The sequence below is a fragment of the Berghia stephanieae genome, chromosome 7 (assembly GCF_034508935.2).
Source record: "Berghia stephanieae isolate SIO BIC M18660-M18661 chromosome 7, UCSD_Bste_1.3, whole genome shotgun sequence".
Lineage (NCBI taxonomy): Eukaryota > Metazoa > Mollusca > Gastropoda > Nudibranchia > Aeolidiidae > Berghia > Berghia stephanieae.
The window spans coordinates 47,448,506-47,468,685 of NC_088366.1; the positions used below are offsets into that span (position 1 = coordinate 47,448,506).

Sequence of the window (20,180 nt, forward strand, 5' to 3'; positions counted from 1 at the left end):
TTCTTCTCTTTTCTCAAGCCAAACACTTGTTTGGTGATGTGTCGAAGGAATGGATGGAATAAATACAAACTTTCTTACTATCATAAAGAAAACTTAGTGTTGAACAAGAAATTAAGCAACGTGTCTGTACAACAATAAATATCATCTGCTGCTGTTTCCATCATTGGGTGATGTCCCCTTGTTAAGCATTCGGCCGTGTATTGGATTGAGATTAGGTATGCCGTCAATGATGGGATAGGCCACTCCGATCTCATCGCATACCAGTTCATTGTTTGCAAGATCATACCTGATGGAAATGTATAGGAAATATAGATATGACATTCTGTCATGATGGTGTTTGAAGTAGTAGGAGCAATAGTACAAGTAATAGTAGTAGTTGTTGAAGTAGCGGTAGTAGTAGTAGTAGTAGTAGTAGTAGTAGTAGTAGTAGTAGTAGTAGTAGTAGTAGTGGTGGTAGTAGTAGTAGTTGTAGTAGTAATAGTAGTAGTAGTAGTAGTAGTAGTAGTAGTAGTAGTAGTAGTAGTAGTAGTAGTAGTAGTAGTAGTTGTTGAAGTAGTACCGGTAGTAGTAGTAGTGGTTGTAGTAGTAGTAGTAGTAGTAGTAGTAGTAGTAGTAGTAGTAGTAGTAGTAGTAGTAGTAGTAGTAGTAGTAGTAGTAGTAGTAGTAGTAGTAATAATAATACCATCAGCACTACTTAAAGTAACAAATAAATAAGATTTCACCTCACTTATCATTTATACTATAAAATCACTATTAAGCATCAAATACACCAAGACATAATAGTAGTTTGAGGAGGTGGGTCACACATTAAATAAATCTAATCACATCCTTTGATCTTTACTATCACTTAATATTCTACTTACCTCAGGGGGTCCCAATGGCTCAGTTGATAGACCACTCGTTTCACACAGAGAGATCGATCCTGGGTGCAGTCGAGATTTTTTTTCTAACCCCCAACCCCTCTCTCTCTCTCCCATCTCCCCTGTTCACCCAACTGTGATTGGATAGCTGGTTCTGTTATCTATATCCTGCAAAAAGTACTTTACTATAAATTAGCATCCTATCCAAAGGATAGCAAGCAATTGCTTTTGTACATGGAAAAGATCTTACCACATTCTTTGAACTTTACTATCGCTCGACCTTCTACTTACCGCAATGGTTTCTTAGAAAGTGGACATGCAAGGATATCCAGAAGCTGCGGATCAAATGCAGGCTTTTTATCTGTCATCAGAATTGAAGAAAGATGTAATGGTTGAACTCTCCACATCTGCTTCATAGTTCCTGTTGAAAAAAAAAAAAAAACACTTGTTATAATTATATTATAATAGGCACAAAAGCAATGGCATAAAAGGCCTACTTACCCCATTATGGGGATACTCCGACGTGTTTGTAGGTGAGACAAAAAGCTAGTTTTGCAAACAAGTGTAGCAGCAATCGACTGGCAAATTAAAGTTTGTGCAACACAAAGCTCCAGCTAAGCTAGCTTTTTGTTTCACTTTGCTTCATCTATGGAACATGCCTTTGATTTTAGTCTTTGCACAGCCTATCAAAGTGATGACGGTGAGAGGCCAGCAATTAAAAGTATAACACAGTATGTACACCTATTATCACCAGGACTACAATGAAGCAAGTCACTGATGAAAAACCAACCTCTGTCTTGCTTTGTGTTTTAAATAAAATAAATAAAAATAAAATTCTCTTTATTCATCCCATAGGAAAAATTTGTCTCTATGGTCTATTCCTGCCTAGGGGAGACTGGAATAACCTAGGCGTTAGCCATAGTGCAGCACCGCAAATTGAGCTAAGGCAAGGTGATTTGCTCAAGACCACACAGCACAGCGGTGTGTGATCAAACTCGGTACCTTTCGGATATGAAGCAAAGACTGTACTACTGAGCCACGCTACCCCATATTTTGTCTTAGACAAAGCCATTCACCCGATTCCAACCAAAACATCTAACCATATCAAGCCATTATCAGTAACACATTACACTGTAATAATGATATGGCTTACTTGGTGACACTATCTATGGATTCATCTTGCATTTGAATGAGAGACATAGCAAACACTTCTTTTGTATCTCAGTGACAATAGTTCAATCTGGTAAATGTGAACCATTTTGGCCATACAGACACAAGAGTGAAAGAGTTTTGGAAAGTCTTGCAACGTCTTGTAAAGAACAGATTCATTTAGACAACTACAAATATCCTTTCACACCTTGTCTGCTCGGACAGAGTGTCTTACATATGCCAGATTAACTGTGATGCACTGTGTCTCTGCTGATTTTAAGTACAAGATAAATTCATAGAAGTATATAGCCCCACTATAAGACATTTCATCCATTACTACCACATGTGTGCTTTTGTAATCATTGAGATGCGTGTTAATGAATCAAATTCCTGAATATGATGGCTTCTTTTGTGAGAGAACGGGTTATTGAATTTGGGGCTAAAAGTAGGGTGCTTATTATTAGAGGAGCATTTTCAATTTTCAATTATGAAAAATATTCTTACACATGAGTACCAGGTTATTACATGAAGTGGGCAATTACAACGTGGATTCTAAGGACAATATCAACTGTTGGCTATCATTTGGAGAGGACGATAGTCTATCGCAAAGTTCTTCCACCATATTGAACAGACCCAGCTACCCAATCACTGCTGGGTGGGTCATACAAATATCGACTTCATCCGGGATCAATCTCTGTTCCTCACTAGTGACTAGTGAATATGACTGACTGGTGACAGTGATGCAGATTGGGCCAAATTTTTGGCACCAGTCAGCATTGCAGCACAGCATTTAATAACTAAATTTTAAATCCATCTGCTGACAATACTAACAATGAAAAACCCCTAAATTATTCGGGTCCCCGAGTTTGCGGTAGTGCCCTACTCCTACTAACAAGCCAGTATGACAGCAAGGACAACGGGTGGTACATTTCCAAAAGACTTTCAAACAAATTATTGCTTACTTGATATTTTAAAAGGGTGAAGAAGGTATTGCCGCATGATGATCGAGGTCACAGTCCACAGCAGAGAGAACGTTCACTTTCACTTTGACTTTGTTATTGTTGACTTTGACTTTGACTTTACGACTACGACGAAATCTGCAAACTGCAAAAAAGGCAGTAAATACTTCCTTTCACTTCTTGGCTTCTTTAACATCAACAAACATGGATAGGTGAATTTGATAGCTGGGTATCCTTTTTTCCGTTTTTTCTTCAGAATGGAAATCTAGCTAAACCATGGAGATGTCTCTATAATATGAGCTAAACATAAGAGTGTCACTGTTGTCAGTAATTCTCTTAGAAAATGAAAGTAGGCACATCGTTGTGGTTTGTTTACCTCTTATTAAGTGTATCCATGTAGTCTAGCTTTACGTATTGAAAATTGTTAGATTTTCCGATCAAAAGATTGAACGGATAAAAGTGCATGCATTCGTGCAGGGGGATATAAAATTGTCAGATTTCTCTAGAAAAATTATTTTTAGGGTTGCATTAATATGTTGCCGGTTTATTTTAAAAAGTTAGTTTAGTTCAATCAGCTGCTACTCCACATTACCACAAAAGAGATGCATGGAATCCTTCTAATTTTATGTGGCTGTTGATTTCCGAAAAGTGACGTCACACAGAATCGCAGCAGTTGACATCATCAACAAAGTAAAGCCCACAAAATGTCTTACGCTTATTTATTTAAGTACATCATCATTGGAGATACAGGTATAACCACTTTAAAATCAACATTATGTATGTTGCGTTAGAAGTTGTTAGATACGACCTAAACTTTTATCAAGTGATGTGCATTGTGGTCACAAAGCGATGCGTAATAGGGAAAGAAATAGAATCCATCATGGCCGACAATGTAATGAATGGAATGCTGCCTTTGTTATTAATGTTTTATTTATTTACCAAAAAGATATTTGTCTCGATCGTGGACATAATTACCTAGCTATTTTGTCTCAATGTTTTATTGTACTTGTTTAAAAAATGTGAGTCAGGGTTGACACAGTCAATAATTATACGAGGAACTGATGTCGATGTCCCAGCTGATTCAGCTGATTCCCCCCCCCCCCCCCCCCCCCCCCCCCCCCCCTTCCAACTGTCCCACCATTTTACAGCCACAGCTGATTGAAATCGAGCAGCTTCGCACTTGTTACCCAGCCTGAATTTATTTCTATTCGTTAAAAGTTTTAATTTTATTGCCGTTCTTCTTAACTCAAAAGCTGTTGTTGAAATCTAATGACATCAAATGAGTAAGAGAAACCAATATTCATTACACTAACACAACACACTACAACAGTAAACAGTGTCACACAAAGATAGCATTGGCATTACCATTGCGTTATATGATCCCCAGGTAAATCAAGTTTTTCTACGGAATTCAATGCAGCTTAACTGAAGAGACCGTGTCACAGAATTATTTATCAAATTTATCCTCTTTCAAGTTCAAGGATGCGAAGCTACTTTTAATAATAAATAATATTTATAAAATTATAATGCCCTTTGCGTTTCTTATTGCTTTGGAAGAAGTAATGAATAATTTATATATTGTAGTTATAGTGGGAGGTATCTTATAATTAGATAAAGAATAATATTTGATTCCATAACCATGACAATATTTTTTTTTTTTTTTATTACAGGTGTGGGAAAGTCATGCCTTTTACTTCAGTTTACAGACAAAAGGTTTCAGCCCGTACATGATCTCACCATTGGTAAGTGTTACTTTGTGTGATAGGAAATTTATAGACGTGGAGATGATTCTCAGCTCTTTTTCATTGCTAATTCAAGGAATTTAATAGAGGATGTGCCTGAATTGAAGCTCTCTACTCACTTCAAAACTTGTACTCGTATAGCTGATATTTGGCTTATATTGTATTGAACAGATGTGCCCCTAAAATAAGTATTTATTCAGATTGCATTGTATCAGTATTATTATTATTATTATTATTATTATTATTATTATTATTATTATTATTATTATTATTATTGCAATCATAGTCTTGTATTAGAACAATGTTAATTTTTTATCCTCTGTAAATCAGGTGTTGAGTTTGGTGCACGGATGATCACTATTGATGGCAAGCAAATCAAACTTCAGATCTGGGACACAGTGAGTCTTGATTTGCATTGCTTTATAGTCTGTTGTTTGTTTGTTTGTTTTGTTTTTTTTTTTTTTGTTTTTTTTTAAGGGGGGGGGGGGTTGTTTTTTGTTGTTGTCTTGTTTATTTGTTTTTTTTTTAAATTTCGGCAATTTGGTCTAGTGGTATGACACTCCCCTTCAGATTGGAAGGTCCAGGGTTTGAGTCCTCTCTTTTAGTGGTGCATAGTTTTGATTATTTGGAAAGGACTCTTTACTCACATTCTCCCACTGCACTCAGGTGTAAAATGAGTACCTAGCGGTTAACAACGCTCTCTTAACAACGTTCTCTGTCCTAACAGGCATCATGTTTTATCCTACATGTAAAGTGTTGTGGTTGACTAGGGACCCCTTGTAAAGAACTTTGAGCATATTTGGTGAATATTGTGCTATGTAAATGCTTAAGTTGTTTTTTTTTGGGGTTTTTTTTTTGGTATGTGTGTGTGTGTGGGGGGGGGGGGGGGGGGGTTGTATTGTAGTCAATGGATTTTTACACTAGTCTGTATTTAGCTCCCCCAAAGATGTCGACCCTGAGTGCCCGAAAATATTCAAAACAATCGTAGAAGCCAGGGAACTACTCTAGCCTATTTCTTTTATGTTGTGATTCATGTGATGTGTACATCATCTATGGACATTGTGTTGTTTTCTCAAAGCTTGAGACTATGACAATGTATCGACGAGGACTGGCAAGAGTGGATGTCTTCCTCATGAACTTATATTGAAAGTCGAAGATATTGCACAATAGGGATCAACAGTTGTGATGTCACTTCCCTCACAGTGATGCATAGTAACTGGTTCTTAACTATTGGTACAACGGTGGACTTCATTATCTCCATCACCGCCCTAATGAAATACTTCTCCGATAAGCATAAGCGTGTATCCAGAGGAGAAAAACATCATGAATCTGATCATGTTTTGACTTTTATACATTCTGATCACATGACATGTGATAAGTTCAAGCCAGCATGAAGAATAAAAGTACAGATTTTCTTTGATTAGAACAAATCTGCTGGTTGCTAGACAGATGTGACATCAGACTATCGAATCCTATTCAATAACAGCCTAATGGAACACAATTGGAAGGCCATAACATGAAAGGAAATTTATTAAGAAATGGAACATTGTCAACTCCAGACAAATTTGTCCTTGTTTTGAAATTGCAAGGCTTGGAATTATTTGTCAAAATTGGTTTCAAATTCGTTTTACAGTTTTTAGTTTCAAATTTAATTTCATTAACATAATTTTCCTTCTTGTTCTTGCCAATTTATTATTAATTGCTATTTGTTTTTCAGGCTGGTCAAGAATCATTTAGATCTATCACAAGGTCTTACTATAGAGGAGCTGCTGGGGCATTGCTAGTGTACGATATTACCAGGTAAGGAAAAGGTCAAATGTGTGTGAATAGTGGTGGCGTTCCACTAATTGAATTGAATACCCAAATGCAAAATTGTCTTTCAAATGGATTTAATGTATTTTTAAAAAAATTATTTTATTTTATTTTATTATTGTTGTTTTGGTATTTTTCTTGCATCTAAATTTGTATTAGTTCTGACTTTGTAATTTTGATCAAGAGGAATATTAATGAAAATTTATATTAACCAGAAATGGATAGCTGAAATAATTTAAGGTCACAAATCTTTTGAATAAAGTAGAAATATTGCACTTTATGTAAGTACCGTTCTCTCATAGAATTTCACTTACCCGCACTATCGTTCTGGATGCAAGACACTGCCATTTTTTGTTTAGTTTTATTTGTTTCTTTTTGTTTTCCAGGTTGTATGATAAAGTGGCCAGATAATTTGTATAAATTTACAATAACAGATAATGAAAATCAAAGACAGAGAGGGGAGATGGGGTGATAGAGAGAGAGAGAGAGAAAGATAATGGTGTGGCTTAAGTTGGGAGGAGGTAGCAGGGCAGCCAACTGTGCACCAAAAAAGCATATGTATGCTTTTTTCACCTTTATCAGATTGTATGCTTTTTCTCATGAAAATCAAAATTTTTTCAATGCATAGTTGTTTTAATTCTGTTGCTTGGCATGCTCCGACATGTTTTTAATAGTTGTTAAGTTTTCCTGAGTTTCCTGAAATTTTTCGCCCACACAAAATTGGTACAAAAATTATTTGTATCCATTGTTACCCATCGACAGGGAGTGAAACGATTGAGAGGGTATATTTTCAAATTGTACATTTTTTCTCCAAATATTACTCTTTTTGACAAGCAATCTTAGTCGCTTTTTTTTTTTTTTGTGTGTGCTGATGTTGGCAGCCCTGAGGTATGTTGCAAAGAGTGATGGGAAGTTTATAAGTACTCCATCGTTAAGATGCATGGTGATCTTACATACTGAAGTGTTTGTCAAAAAGTGGTATCTTATACAAGAGTATATAATGTTAGAAATATGTAAATTGGATGTCATTGCTTTGGAGAGAACTTTGTGTAACATATGAATGTTTATACAATAATGTCGCTTAGACTGATTATGTGATTTAAGAAATAAAATTCATTCATTTCAGACGTGACACTTTCAATCATTTGACTACCTGGTTAGAGGATGCAAGACAACATTCCAACTCGAACATGGTCATCATGCTCATTGGAAACAAGAGGTCTGATATTGTCTTACTGTTTCCTGTCTATTCTATTAGCACAGAGGAAAATCAGCTGCCCAGGAAGCTTAGACTTAGCATTGAAATTAATAAAAATTAAATAGAGTTCCTGTTATTCATCCCATAGGGGAAATTTGTCTAGGGTCTATTCCAAGAAAACACTGGAATAACCCAGGCATCAGCCACAATGCACCACCTCAAATTGAGCTAGGGCGAGGTGACTTGCTCAAGGCCACACATCGCAGCGACGGGTGATTGAACTCGGTATCTTTCGGGTACGAAGCAAGGACTGTACCGCTGAACAATGCTGTCCCTAAACTCAGATATTTGGGGTCCTGGCAGATGTGACTTCATTTATGTTGATACAACAAAGGCCCCATACATAGAAAGGGGAGAGTTAAGAGAGATGTTTTTGTTAGTTCGTTTACTAAGGTTCGTTTTAGGTGACATGTGATGCCTTTGCTCATTTTCATTTTAAATTTATTTATTTATTTATTTTTAAAAAAATTAAATCTTTGGCATCCCTGTTTTTTCCCCTGCTTTATCTTTATGTTAAAGAAATATTAAATGACTATTTATGACTGTAATCATTATGTCTGTTTGTAACAATGGCTTTGTTTATGTGTATCTCAGTGATCTGGAGGCCCGTAGAGAGGTAAAGAAGGAGGAAGGAGAAGCATTTGCCCGTGAGCACGGTCTCATTTTCATGGAAACTTCCGCAAAAACAGCTGCCAATGTAGAGGAGGTAGGTGTCTTAGACCAGCAGGGTATTATTTGTCACTGATTCTGTCCCTTAGTTGTGGCCAAACTTCGTGAATAATACTATTATAAAGACAATGTATACATAAACAACATTTCTCATAGCTCGGTGGTTTCTACGAGTGAAGGGAAGTCTCAAATCACACCAAACTGATTCACACAAGCCACGACACTTAGATGATGGTCCCATGTGTTTCCGTCCTTGTAATTACTATTTTGTCACCAATCAAGGGACTAGATTAGGCTGCAAAATATGTAGACATGTGATTCAAAACATAACTAATTATTTATTTATTTTTAAAAAATTTTAATGGATGTTTTGCTGCTGTTGTTGAATTTTTGGGTTTTAAAAAAAAATATTAATGATAATTTTTTGCTTTGGTTTAAATAGAGTGAAACATATTGTCTGTGAATTTGAAGAAGTAAAAGTCAGATTGTATTTTGTAAAAATATATACTTGAAATAATAAATTTATTGAAATTACTTGTTTAATTGTAAGTTTGACTTCCAGAAATTATTATAAAGATAAAGTAAGAAAATTCCTTTTATTCATCAATGGGAAGTTTGTGTTTAAAGTGTATTGCTATTCGTCTCAAATTTTGGCCAATTTAGGGGATTTCCACTATTTCAAGTCCTCCGCTATTTTCTCCCGCATGGGGTCCAGGCCCTCAGTAGTATCTATCCATATTAAAAGATCATTGGAAACAGTCTGGTTAGTTGCCAAGGACTTATCCATGTTTATTAGTTCTTTAATAATCTTTTTCCTTTTTATTGTATGATTTGCATGTTAATAATTCTATATTTTACCTACCAGTATTTTCAACAATAGGCACGTATTGCTCACGTTATTTATGATAAAACAGGCATTCCGCAAAACCATGAAATATTCCTCCTTTTTGAAAATTCTGATTTGAGACCTATAATTGTGGTCTAATGGTATGGCACTCGCTTTCGGATCAGAAGGTCCTGGGCATGGACGAAAGTTCGCCGGCATATGCCGGAAATTCCGTTTTTTTAGTAAATGTAATAATCGCCTGTCTGCATTTTGACTCTTCTGCGGCTTTATCATGATTGTACCACCAGAACGTTCACTTTTAATACAAGGAAATACCGATGCACCAGTCCTATGTAAACTATTTAATTTTCTTTCAAAGGTGACAATTGAACACATGTGTCACTTTTCTGTTATACATTTGATCTGTTTACAGCGGACACATCAGCTGATCTGTCACAGTTTGTACTATATTTATCTTTTCAGATGGTTATTAAACGCTGGCTTTCACTGTAACCTTTCACACCACTTTTGAATATATGCAATGAATTATGCATATAAGCTTATTTTATACTTCAAATGGTCTCAGATCTCATTTAAGCTTCTACTTCTTGTTAAATAGAACTTGACAAGTGAAAATAAAATAGAAACAACGTCTTTGACAATGAAGCCTTCAATCAAGGACTGTATTGCCCATAAACATAAATGGGTTATTTCCCTTTATGATACAACTGAAAATACTGTTTAAATTTATATTTTTTTTCTTTAATATTTTTTTTTCCTTTAATATATTGAATGAGTCTATTTTTAAAATTATTATTATTAAAGGGGGAGCTGTAAGAACGCTGTAGGTATATTACATAGGTTGGTATTTCCCATATTTGAACCAAAAGTAGTAGTAGTAGTCACCATTGCCAGAACCACCATCACAGCATTGACACTGCCACAACCACTACCACCACATCATTATCACCATGACCACTAGAGCATCATCGCTACTACAACCCATACCAACACTAGCATCAAAACAAGTACCATGGTTGGGGTCTCTTGATCACTTCTTTGGGGTGTTTCGAATTGTAATAGCCCTTGGTATTGCAATTGCTCAGCCTTTTACTATATAAATTTAAAGCGATGACATATATTAGTGTCTCCATAAACCAGGCAATACTGTAATCACTAGAGATTGCTACGAATGAGTGTTTAAATGACAAAGATCATTTATTTTGCTTTGGGTTTGGTATTACCTTTTATATATAGATTATGTTTTCAATAGTGCAGACTAAATACTTTTTTCTTTTCTTTTTTTTTTTTGCTAAAATAAACAAACAAAACACTTTTAGGATCATAGAATTAAATACACTATTCACTCTGGAAAGATTGGCACTCAACTGGTGAGTCGCAGATCGCAAAAAATTAAATTAGCATCTTTTTCAGGCAAACCGGCTTCACCAGTCTGTCTTTCAGGCAAATTGATGCCCGTTAACTTTCACCCATGGTCCTGGGTTAGAACCTCGCTCGATACATAGTTGAGTCTTTGGAAAAAGCTCTTTACTCACATTCTATCATCATACTCATGTGTAAAATGAGTACCGATCCGTTAACAGCATTGTCTCTGTCGGAAAAATTGTAATATTTCCTAACAGGCGTCATGTCTCGTTCTACATGTTACTCGTTGCTGTTGGTCAGGGACCCTTTGTAAAGTGCTTTGAGCATGCTTAGTGGATGTTGCGCTATATAAAAGCTCAAGTATATTGCAAGGGGAAGCTAAGAAATCCTGGGTATCAGCAACTGTAAATTAGGGCCAGATGCCTGGCTCAAGGCCATTTCACGTCTGGTGTCTGTCCAACTCTATACCTACAGGTTACAAAGCAAAATCCCTATGGCTGTACCATAACAGATCTTCCTGCTATTGCGTAACATTCATATAATTACATGATTTTAGCTCCAAATTCAGAACTTGACGAGCATCTGTAAGTCATTAAAACTTTTTGAAAATTAACGTTGATGCCAGATTGAATAATTTTGAGGTGTTATTTAATTCTTGTGTGAGTAAATTGTTTGATTTTGACTAACTATCTCCCCCCCCCCCCTATCAGCTTTCCAACTTTGTCTTTGTCTTGGGATGAGATTGCTTGGTGTTGTTCTGACCCTAGCTGGGAGGAAAACAAACAAATGTATAGTTTTGGGAGATTGATATTTTTCGTTTTGTAAATCATCTCTCTCTCTGTTATTATGCACTGTATTATGTTTTTGTTTACATACTATATATGATTTGTAAACATAAATTTGAGTGTTTTACTCTTGGTGAAGACTGTGTGCTTGAGTCTGGTCAAGACTTTTAGGTATTCTTAAACTAAGTACTTTGATAGTGTGCTCTTGGAATCTACATCCGTTTCCTATTTGTACCAATTCTCCTTTGTCTTGCCTTTTCTTGGGTGCTTTAATTGTAATTTCATTCCTTTTTACTGGCGCTGATATGACCTTAATGTGTCGTAAATGCTGTAAAACCCTTCAAAATTAACAAGGTTGACTATAGTGACAATGATTTTTTATCTCCTAGAAAAAATAAGAATTTTGAAAATTTCAGGTAGGCAGGTCTGGCATATGTTTTTCATCATAATTTTTTTTTTTTTACCCCTTTTATTTCAGGCTTTTATCAACACAGCCAAGGAAATATACCAGAAGATTCAAGATGGTGTATTTGACATCAACAATGAGGTGAGTATTATATTTAAGTAAGGATATTTTTTAAAATGATTAAATTGCGCCCTTCCGAGTAGCATCGTTAGATGTCATTCCAGAGGCTTTCCATGAAAAAATGTAGATAATCCATCAAACACACATCTGATGTCAACAGGAATCACCTTTGTTGTCCTAATTTAGCAGATTGGAGGCTAATGATTTTGCCCAAGGAAAAATACGAAAGTGCCTGAAGCAGGGCTCGAACTGGGAACTTTCCAGGCCACAGTTCAATGTCTCAACCACTTGGCCACCTCAACCCCCAATCAGGCACTCCTGACAAACACACTGACATCCATTGACTTTTATAAGGATCACTCAGGCACTCCTGACATACACACTGACATCCACTGAATTTTATAAGGATCACTCAGGCACTCCTGACTTCTAAAACCAATAACTAGAGGTGCCTAAATGAGTCAATAAAATGGAGATAAAGATAAAGGGAGTAAATCTGACTCATGAATGCACAACTCAAAACAAACAACGTTTCAGCCTTTGGGCTTTTTCAAGTAAACACAAAATAGTTTGTCGGGCACTCCTGACATACACACTGACATCCACTACTTTTATAAGCATCACTCAGACACTCCTGACATACACACTGGCATCCACTGACTTTTATAAGCATCACTCAGACACTCCTGACATACACACTGACATCCACTGACTTTTATAAGGATCACTCAGACACTCCTGACATGCCCACTGACATCCACTGACTTTTATAAGGATCACTCAGACACTCCTGACATACCCACTGACATCCACTGACTTTTATAAGGATCACTCAGACACTCCTGACACACCCACTGACATCCACTGACTTTTATAAGGATCACTCAGACACTCCTGACATGCCTGCTGACTTTTATAAGCATCACTCAGACACTCCTGACATACACACTGACATCCACTGACTTTTATAAGCATCACTTGGGCACTCCTGACATACACACTGGCATGCAATGGTTGTAGGACAATTTGGATATTCCAAATCAATGTACACATGGGTAGTGGTAAAGCCAAATGGAAGTAAGACCAGTTAATAATGAATAATCCGTAAAATTTGTATAGTTGTTTTTCAGCCGTTGTGTAAAAATGAAAGAGACAAGAATAATGAATTAAGAACACATGTTTGAAAACTCTCATATACCTACACCCAAATAAATACAAATACGCTTACAGGTCCTGAATAGTTTGATTTCATTTTGACAGGCACTGAATGACCTAAAAGCGTGGCAAGCACTGTAGAATCCTTAAAAACAAACTAACTGTCCATCTATTCAAAGCAATTACATGGAAATATGAAAAGACGGAATGAAGTGTTTGTCATTATAATGGAAATAATGTCAAATGTTTTGTTTTGGTTTGTTTTGTCTTGTCAACTGATATATTTTCTCTCTCTCTCTCTCTCTCTCTCTCTCTCTCTCTCTCTCTCTCTCTCTCTCTCTCTCTCTCTCTCTTCTTCTCTATCTCTTATATATATATATATATATATATATATATATATATATATATATATATATATATATTTTTTTTTTTTTTTTTTTTTTTTTTTTTTAAATTTATTTATTTATTTTTTAAAAAAATAGGTTCAAATGGTTTCAGTTACGCACTTATGTTTAAAAAAATATATTCAAAAATCATCATTGTCCAATTTCAGGCTAATGGCATAAAAATTGGGCCTCAGCATTCTCCGGCCAATCAGAACATGCCATCAGGAGGCAGTGGTGGTAGCCAGGGTGGAGGCTGTTGTTGAGTGGGTCAAGCAAGAATCCCGATGACAAGGGTTCCCACCTACCTAGAGCTTACAGCAAATGCCATTCATCATACTTCCTCACAGTTTGGCACTCCATTCTCGCCTGGAGACTGTTTTGTTTCGTTTTTTTAAATTTTATTTTTTGTTATGATTTTATTGTAAATTCAATGATTGATGCATACATTATGTCAGAGGAAGAAAAGGTTGGTATTAAGTCAGCACCATATTTTTGTTTGTTTTTTTTTTTTTGTTTAGAAAATATGCTGGTTTGTTTCTTATTTGGATATAAAATGAGAAAATAGAATAATGGGAAGGTTGTAGGATTTTGAAGATGGAATAAAATTATTTTTAAAAAAAATGTGATTGATATTAAGGGTTTTTTGGGTTTTTTTGATAGTATGTACTGGAGTTCCTGCATTTGGAAAGTAAACTTTTAGGTGGGTCAGCTGTGAAAGAAAGGAGTTATTTAGACAAGTTAGTGTAAGACTAGAAATAAGAGCTGTGATAATGGGGTTTCTATTTTAGGGCCGAGTGTAACGTTTTGGATTAAGTGAGCATATCTTTTTTTTGATTTACAACATTTGTGATTGAAATGTCTTTCTTGTGTCGGGAAATGAAGTAATGACTGAGCGATAATGGGGTCAATTTGAAATTATTATCTTCTCATTCAATTAAAAAAATTATTTTTTTATTCCTTTTGGTTTTTTTGTTTCCTTTCATATTTTATTTAACGATGTCTCATCATAATGATGCACTCCCTTGGACCACATTGAAATTGAAAAAGCTTTTAGATTTTGTAATTTATTACTGAGCAGTGCTGCCAACCTTTGCCCATGAAAATGTGTACAACAGAAATACAAAATTAGTAAGATTTGAACAGAAAAATATGTGTTCAATCCATAAATAAAAAGGAATTTCATGAGAAATTTTGGAGAATTTTAGCTCAGCATGCATAGTTGCATGTTCATCTTTCTCTCCCCTAATAAATGATTCTAATACCATAGATAGATGACACAACTGTTCTCAGCAATGTGCTTTTCAGAGGGTAATTCGGTATATAAATCCGATTTGTCCCAATGAAGTAATATCATATTGAATTCTCAACATGAACTGTTAGTTCATGATACGAATTAAACTGTTTCAGGACACTGAAAAAGTATATGATATTTCTTTTAAAAACTATAGAAATTGGATAATGAGTAAGATCCTCACCCAAATGTGTACATGCGTATGATGAATTATATACATTTTTTAAACACAAGGTTGTTAGCATTGTGGCTATGAGACTGGTAGGGTGTTTTGTTCAAGTTTCAATATTAAATCATTCTTTGTATATTTTGAATGTAACATTAACTTAATGATATAATGTCATGTCACTTTCTTGTAGCAACGTGTGAAAGTCATTGTTATTATTTATACTAATATTATTATTATTATGACAATATTTCATTCCATGGTAATAAAAAGTCGTTGATGGTTGTTGTGTATAGTGTATGTGTGTCTGCAGGGTGACACGTTTTTGGTTTGATTTTGATTATTGTTTTTTAAATTTTGATTTTGATTATTGTTTTTTAAATTGTCCAATGACAATTCTTTTCTCCTTTAAAATTGCAGTTTTGGTTTGTGCACTTTGTTTAATTGGATGAATCCAATTGAAAACTGCACAGTATGGAAATCCCAAATTAAACATTAGAAAATGTATTTGCTTTTTAAACAGGGTCTTTTTTTAAATGTTTTGATTGTAAAATCAGTTACTATAGAAGAATCGTTAAAAACTTTTGGAATTGTGATGACAGTATTAATTTAGTACGAAGAAGACGAGATTATAGTTATAGTCGTAAATTTTTGACATTTTTGCCATTGTTATGTTTGGTATTGATAAGATGAGACCTTGGTGTCGTTGTTGTGTTGAAAGCAAGAATCTCTTCCCTTCTTGTATTGGATGAATGAGAAGAAAAAAAAAGGTGTCATTTGTCATTGATTGAGTGACTGCTCTCTCTTTTTCTTTTCTTTTTAAACTTTTGTCTGTTTTGATTTCAAGTTTTATTCATAATTTTGGTCATTTTTGTTTGATATTTTAATTGTATTTTATTGTGTTGCTATTGTTAATAATATGAATATTGTTCAAGGAGTACGGAAAAGTCAAATGGATTTGATGATTTTCTTTTTCATGACAAGAGCGAGTATTAACGAAGTAAACAGTGGAGTAAAAAAGGACAATATTATATATATTGTAAAATATGTAACATTCTTTCCTTGCTCTCTTCACTGTTTCATTAATTAATTGTGTTGTCAGTCATTTCATATGTCTTGTTAACTTCCTTCTCCCCCCTCATCGAACTTTCATTGAACTATTGTAACTGTACCATAAAGCTCACCAACATTTTATGTGTGTAAGTGGATATTTATAACTATACTCTCATATTTGTTTCTATCGTAATTATGGATTCCCTGCTCCGAGGATAGGATTGTACCGATTGTAAATTACAAACTTGTTAATTTTTGTCTTTGTTTTAATTCCTGGAGGTGGAATCAAAACTTATCAAACTAAACCACGGATTTTAGATAAATGTGAAATGTTCCATTTGGCCTCTCTCATCGATTCAATGTCGATTTTCACAATGAATAATGAAAATTAATTTGACCTCGTGGTTTAGTGTTATGGCCGCTACTTACTTCATTTATAACAACCGTCTCAATCTCAGTCTGAGTGGGAAATGTGAGTAAATCCGTTGGTGAAACCAGAAAGTAAAACATTTGCTTGTTGTCAAGGCAAGTCCTTTACCTATTGTAATAAATAATAAAAAATGTAATTTCCTAACACGCATTAAATCAAGCAGTGTAAGTGTAGTCTTAGTTAATTTTGACAAGCTGTTAAGATGGGTTAAAAGATTTCTCTTGAAATAAAAGATTTAATGGAACCTGTTTTTGGATGGCGAGCTGATAGAATGTCTAGGTCGTCAAACGTTTCACTGGTACAAGCTAAATTGTCATTTCTGTCAGCCAACTCGCATCCACACCTTCCATTTTACCAGCGGCTGTCATGAGTAAAACTGCGTGTTGTGTCGTTTTTAGGTCAGTGGTGATGATTACACAGCAGGGAGTCTGTAGTACCAAGTGCAATATCCTTTTCCTTTCTGTGTGTTGTTGTTTTGTTGTACTTGCCAGTGTCATTCCATAATTCCATTCTTCAGTTCGTTTCTTTTACGATTTCCTCTTTTTCCTCTTTCCTTCACTTTTTGTGGAATGAATGTAGTAGTCTGCTCATTGTGATCAGTCATTTAATGTAATCATGTTTATTGTTTGAATTCAAATCATAATAATAATTCAATTCAATATACAAAACAATACATTTATATATTTGAATAAGGACAGTTTTTAATTTACTCAGATATAGCATAGTGATTTTCTTTAGGCACAAGAATTGTATTTTTTTTTTTTTCCCTTTGCTTTTTTTATTATTTGATTTGTTAATTAATTTATTAACTGTCCGCAATCCAATTTCGTAAAAGAAAAAAAAATCTGAAATAGCTTATTTCATTTTTTTTTTAAACTTTTTGTTTCACCAATTTATTAATTTTTGCAATTTGAAATTAAGTCATTATATTTTATTTTATTTTGTTGTTTTTATTTACTGGCTTATATCATTATAAATATTAATAGATCTTTATTTGATTTCAGATTCTAAAATTTGAACTAATGAAATAAACTCAGATATAAAAAGTTGGGGGGTTGTTTTGTTTTATCCATAACAATCATCAAATTGAATGGAAGCTGCAATTTAATTAACAAAGTCAAAATTAAATTAAGATAATTCAAATGGAAGCTTCACAATGTTACTGCTGCAGTCCATGACGCCTACTTCAATCACAGGTGGAGACTTGGGCATGTCTACCAATGCTGAAGCTTGCTTTAATTCAAAGTAGACATGGGGCTATGTGGTCTTGTCATATGACACTTGCTTTCTCGCTCTGCGCATAGTTGAGTCATTGGAAAAAACACTTTACTCACATTCTCACATTGTACTCAGTTGTAAAATGAGTACCTGGCCGTTAACAGCGTTTTCTCTGTCGGAAAACATTTTAATATCTCCTAACAGGCGTCCTGTCTCGTTCTACATGTTATGTGTTGCTGTTGGCTCGGGACCCTTGTTAAGAAAATTTCACTGGGTGGGGATCCTGACCTCCCATAGCGGGCAGGGAGGTACAAACTGTGTCTTCTATCCCCCTTTATCTGTTATCCAACATGCTTTCTGTCTTTGTCTCGGAATGAGATTACTTGGTTTTGTCCTGGCACTGGCCGGAATCCTAGCTGGGAGGGAAACAGTCAAATGCATAGTTATTGTTTTGGGAGATGATATTTTTTTCCTTGTAAATCATCTCTCTGTTATGTATTATTATTTTTATTTTGAATGTATAATGTAAGCATTTGAGTGTGTTCCTCTTTGTTGGATTTTGTGCTTGTGTCTGGATGAGACTTGTAGGTGATTTCAAACTAAGTACATTGGTGGTATGCTCTTGGAATCTACATCTGAGCCCTGTTTGTTCTCAATTCCCCTTTGACTTACTTTTTCTTGGTTGCTTTAATTGTAATTCTAGAACTTTTTACTATCGCATTCTCTTCCTTTTTACTGGCGCTGATATAACCTAAATGTGTTGCAAGCACCGTAAAACCATTAAAAACAAAAACAAACAAGAAAATTTCATGCATTATTTCCCTTAAGTGGTCAGTCATGATCGCATGACACTGCGTGATGTTACTGCATCATTTATCGTTACCCGTCATAGTGGGTTTTGTTTTTGATTTCTTTAGTTTTATTTTTGTATCCCTAAAAATTCAATAAAGACACTGAAATGCATGGAGTAATTTGTCATTGAGGAGAATGTTGGTATTTGGGAGGATCCGTCTTAATTGAGCTTTGCTTGCGATGTGAAACATTGCTCTGGTGCACAATTCTTGTAATTGCTTCAAATTTCGTATGAGATGTTTGACCAGTCGATTCTATTTAAACACGCCTAGTGTTCAAGCTTTGAAACAGCTCCGAGGAGGACAGCATCTTGGTCACTACTTATACTTCGTCGTCTTCCTTCTCTTCCACCTCCACTAGGGGTTGCTTCCTTTGCAACACATTTTTGTCAACTTCACCGTCCATGAATTAAAAGGGAGCGGATACAATAACACTTAACAATCAGAATCAGATGGAGTTTTGTAATGAAGCATGCCCGAGGCCAAAGTTGCCGTGCTTAAAGGCGTGTAGTTTATATAGCAAAAATTTGGTAAGAGTCATTCAGCAAGGTGGAGTCCGAAATGTGCTTGATGAGGGCGTGCTTAAAGAAGGCATGGTCTATAATATTAATATATTTCTTCAAGGTTCATACTGCAACTTTTACGTCATTTTGAAAAGTCCATGAGTAACCTTGCCTGTGGACACTACTGGTAACATCTTTTACGTATCTCATTTGTATCAGCAAGAAAATATTTAAATGAATGGTTCCATAGTAGTAGTTGTAGTAGTAGTAGTCAGTTCCATTCCCGTAGGCTGACTTTGGATTCTTCATTAGTCCATACCTGTCTACTTGAAAATTTCGAAATCAGTAGCCAACACAAAATTCATCAGTAATACAGTGTATATGGTACAATTTTAGTAATACTCCACCAATTAACAACAACAAAAAAAACTTTAAAAAAACTAAAAAACTGCGTATCTACAACCTTCTATAGGTAAAATAAATGTTGACCTCCACCATTACATGCTGGCAATCGACTTAGCTATCATGGGCGTGAACTGAGCAGTAGCCTTTATAACTTTAAGGGGGACATTTTTTTTTCTTTCATTGATAACTGCAGGAACTTAAAAGAAAAAAATAATTGTTTTTTTTTCTCTCTAATGCTACAACTAAATTGCTGTGAAATCAAAATCCGTAATAATTCCTCCATTTCCGTATGTCCGAAATTGTTACCTAATTTCCGTAACAATTACGGACGATCCGTAAAAGTAGGCAGGTATGTTAGTCTACAGACATGCTCTCTCTTGTGCTACTATATGGTCTTGTGGTCTTACACTTGTCTTCAAAAAAATGAAAGTCCTTGGTTTTAGTTTCGCTCTAAGCGACGCATAATAGAATCCTTGGATGAGGCTCTTTACTCACAATCTCTCGCCATCCTCAGGAGTATAATGAGTACCTGACTGTCCGAAAAATCAATTATAATATTGCCTAACATGTCATATCTCGTCCTCCATGGTAAATGTTGCTTTTGGCTTGGGAGCCCTTGTGAAGTGCTTTGAACACTTAAGTGGATATTGCGCCATACAAATGCTTGCTTCTTGGGTTTTGAACCCTCGTTAGCATCACTAAAGACAACAGTGAAGAAGAAAGGATGAGGACGAAGACTTCAGAGAAGCT

The 20,180-nt window shown here is 35.2% G+C and overlaps 2 protein-coding genes across 2 annotated transcripts in view; one reads left to right on the forward strand and one right to left on the reverse strand.

The window, feature by feature from the left end:
* The window catches only part of LOC144977401 (UPF0434 protein Rleg2_3773-like), a 4,688-nt gene extending 1,366 nt beyond the window's left edge, over positions 1–3,322 (reverse strand). Inside the window, exons 1-3 of the mRNA XM_078922579.1 lie at positions 2,972–3,322; positions 1,152–1,281; positions 1–286 (exon numbers count right to left, since the gene is read on the reverse strand). The exon at positions 1–286 is cut by the window's left edge and continues 1,366 nt beyond it. Coding sequence (XP_078778705.1) covers positions 142–286; positions 1,152–1,281; positions 2,972–3,008 — 312 coding nt within the window. The 5' untranslated portion in view covers positions 3,009–3,322 and the 3' untranslated portion in view covers positions 1–141. The remainder of the gene's footprint in view (positions 287–1,151; positions 1,282–2,971) is intronic.
* Positions 3,323–3,587: 265 nt separating this feature from the next.
* Positions 3,588–17,499, forward strand: LOC144977402 (ras-related protein Rab-2). The gene is made up of 8 exons (XM_078922580.1): positions 3,588–3,718; positions 4,639–4,710; positions 5,041–5,108; positions 6,428–6,510; positions 7,649–7,741; positions 8,375–8,486; positions 11,925–11,993; positions 13,681–17,499. Exons 1-8 carry the CDS (start codon positions 3,673–3,675, stop codon positions 13,774–13,776), a joined length of 639 nt encoding a protein of 212 aa, XP_078778706.1. The 5' UTR covers positions 3,588–3,672; the 3' UTR covers positions 13,777–17,499.
* Positions 17,500–20,180: the final 2,681 nt, after the last annotated feature.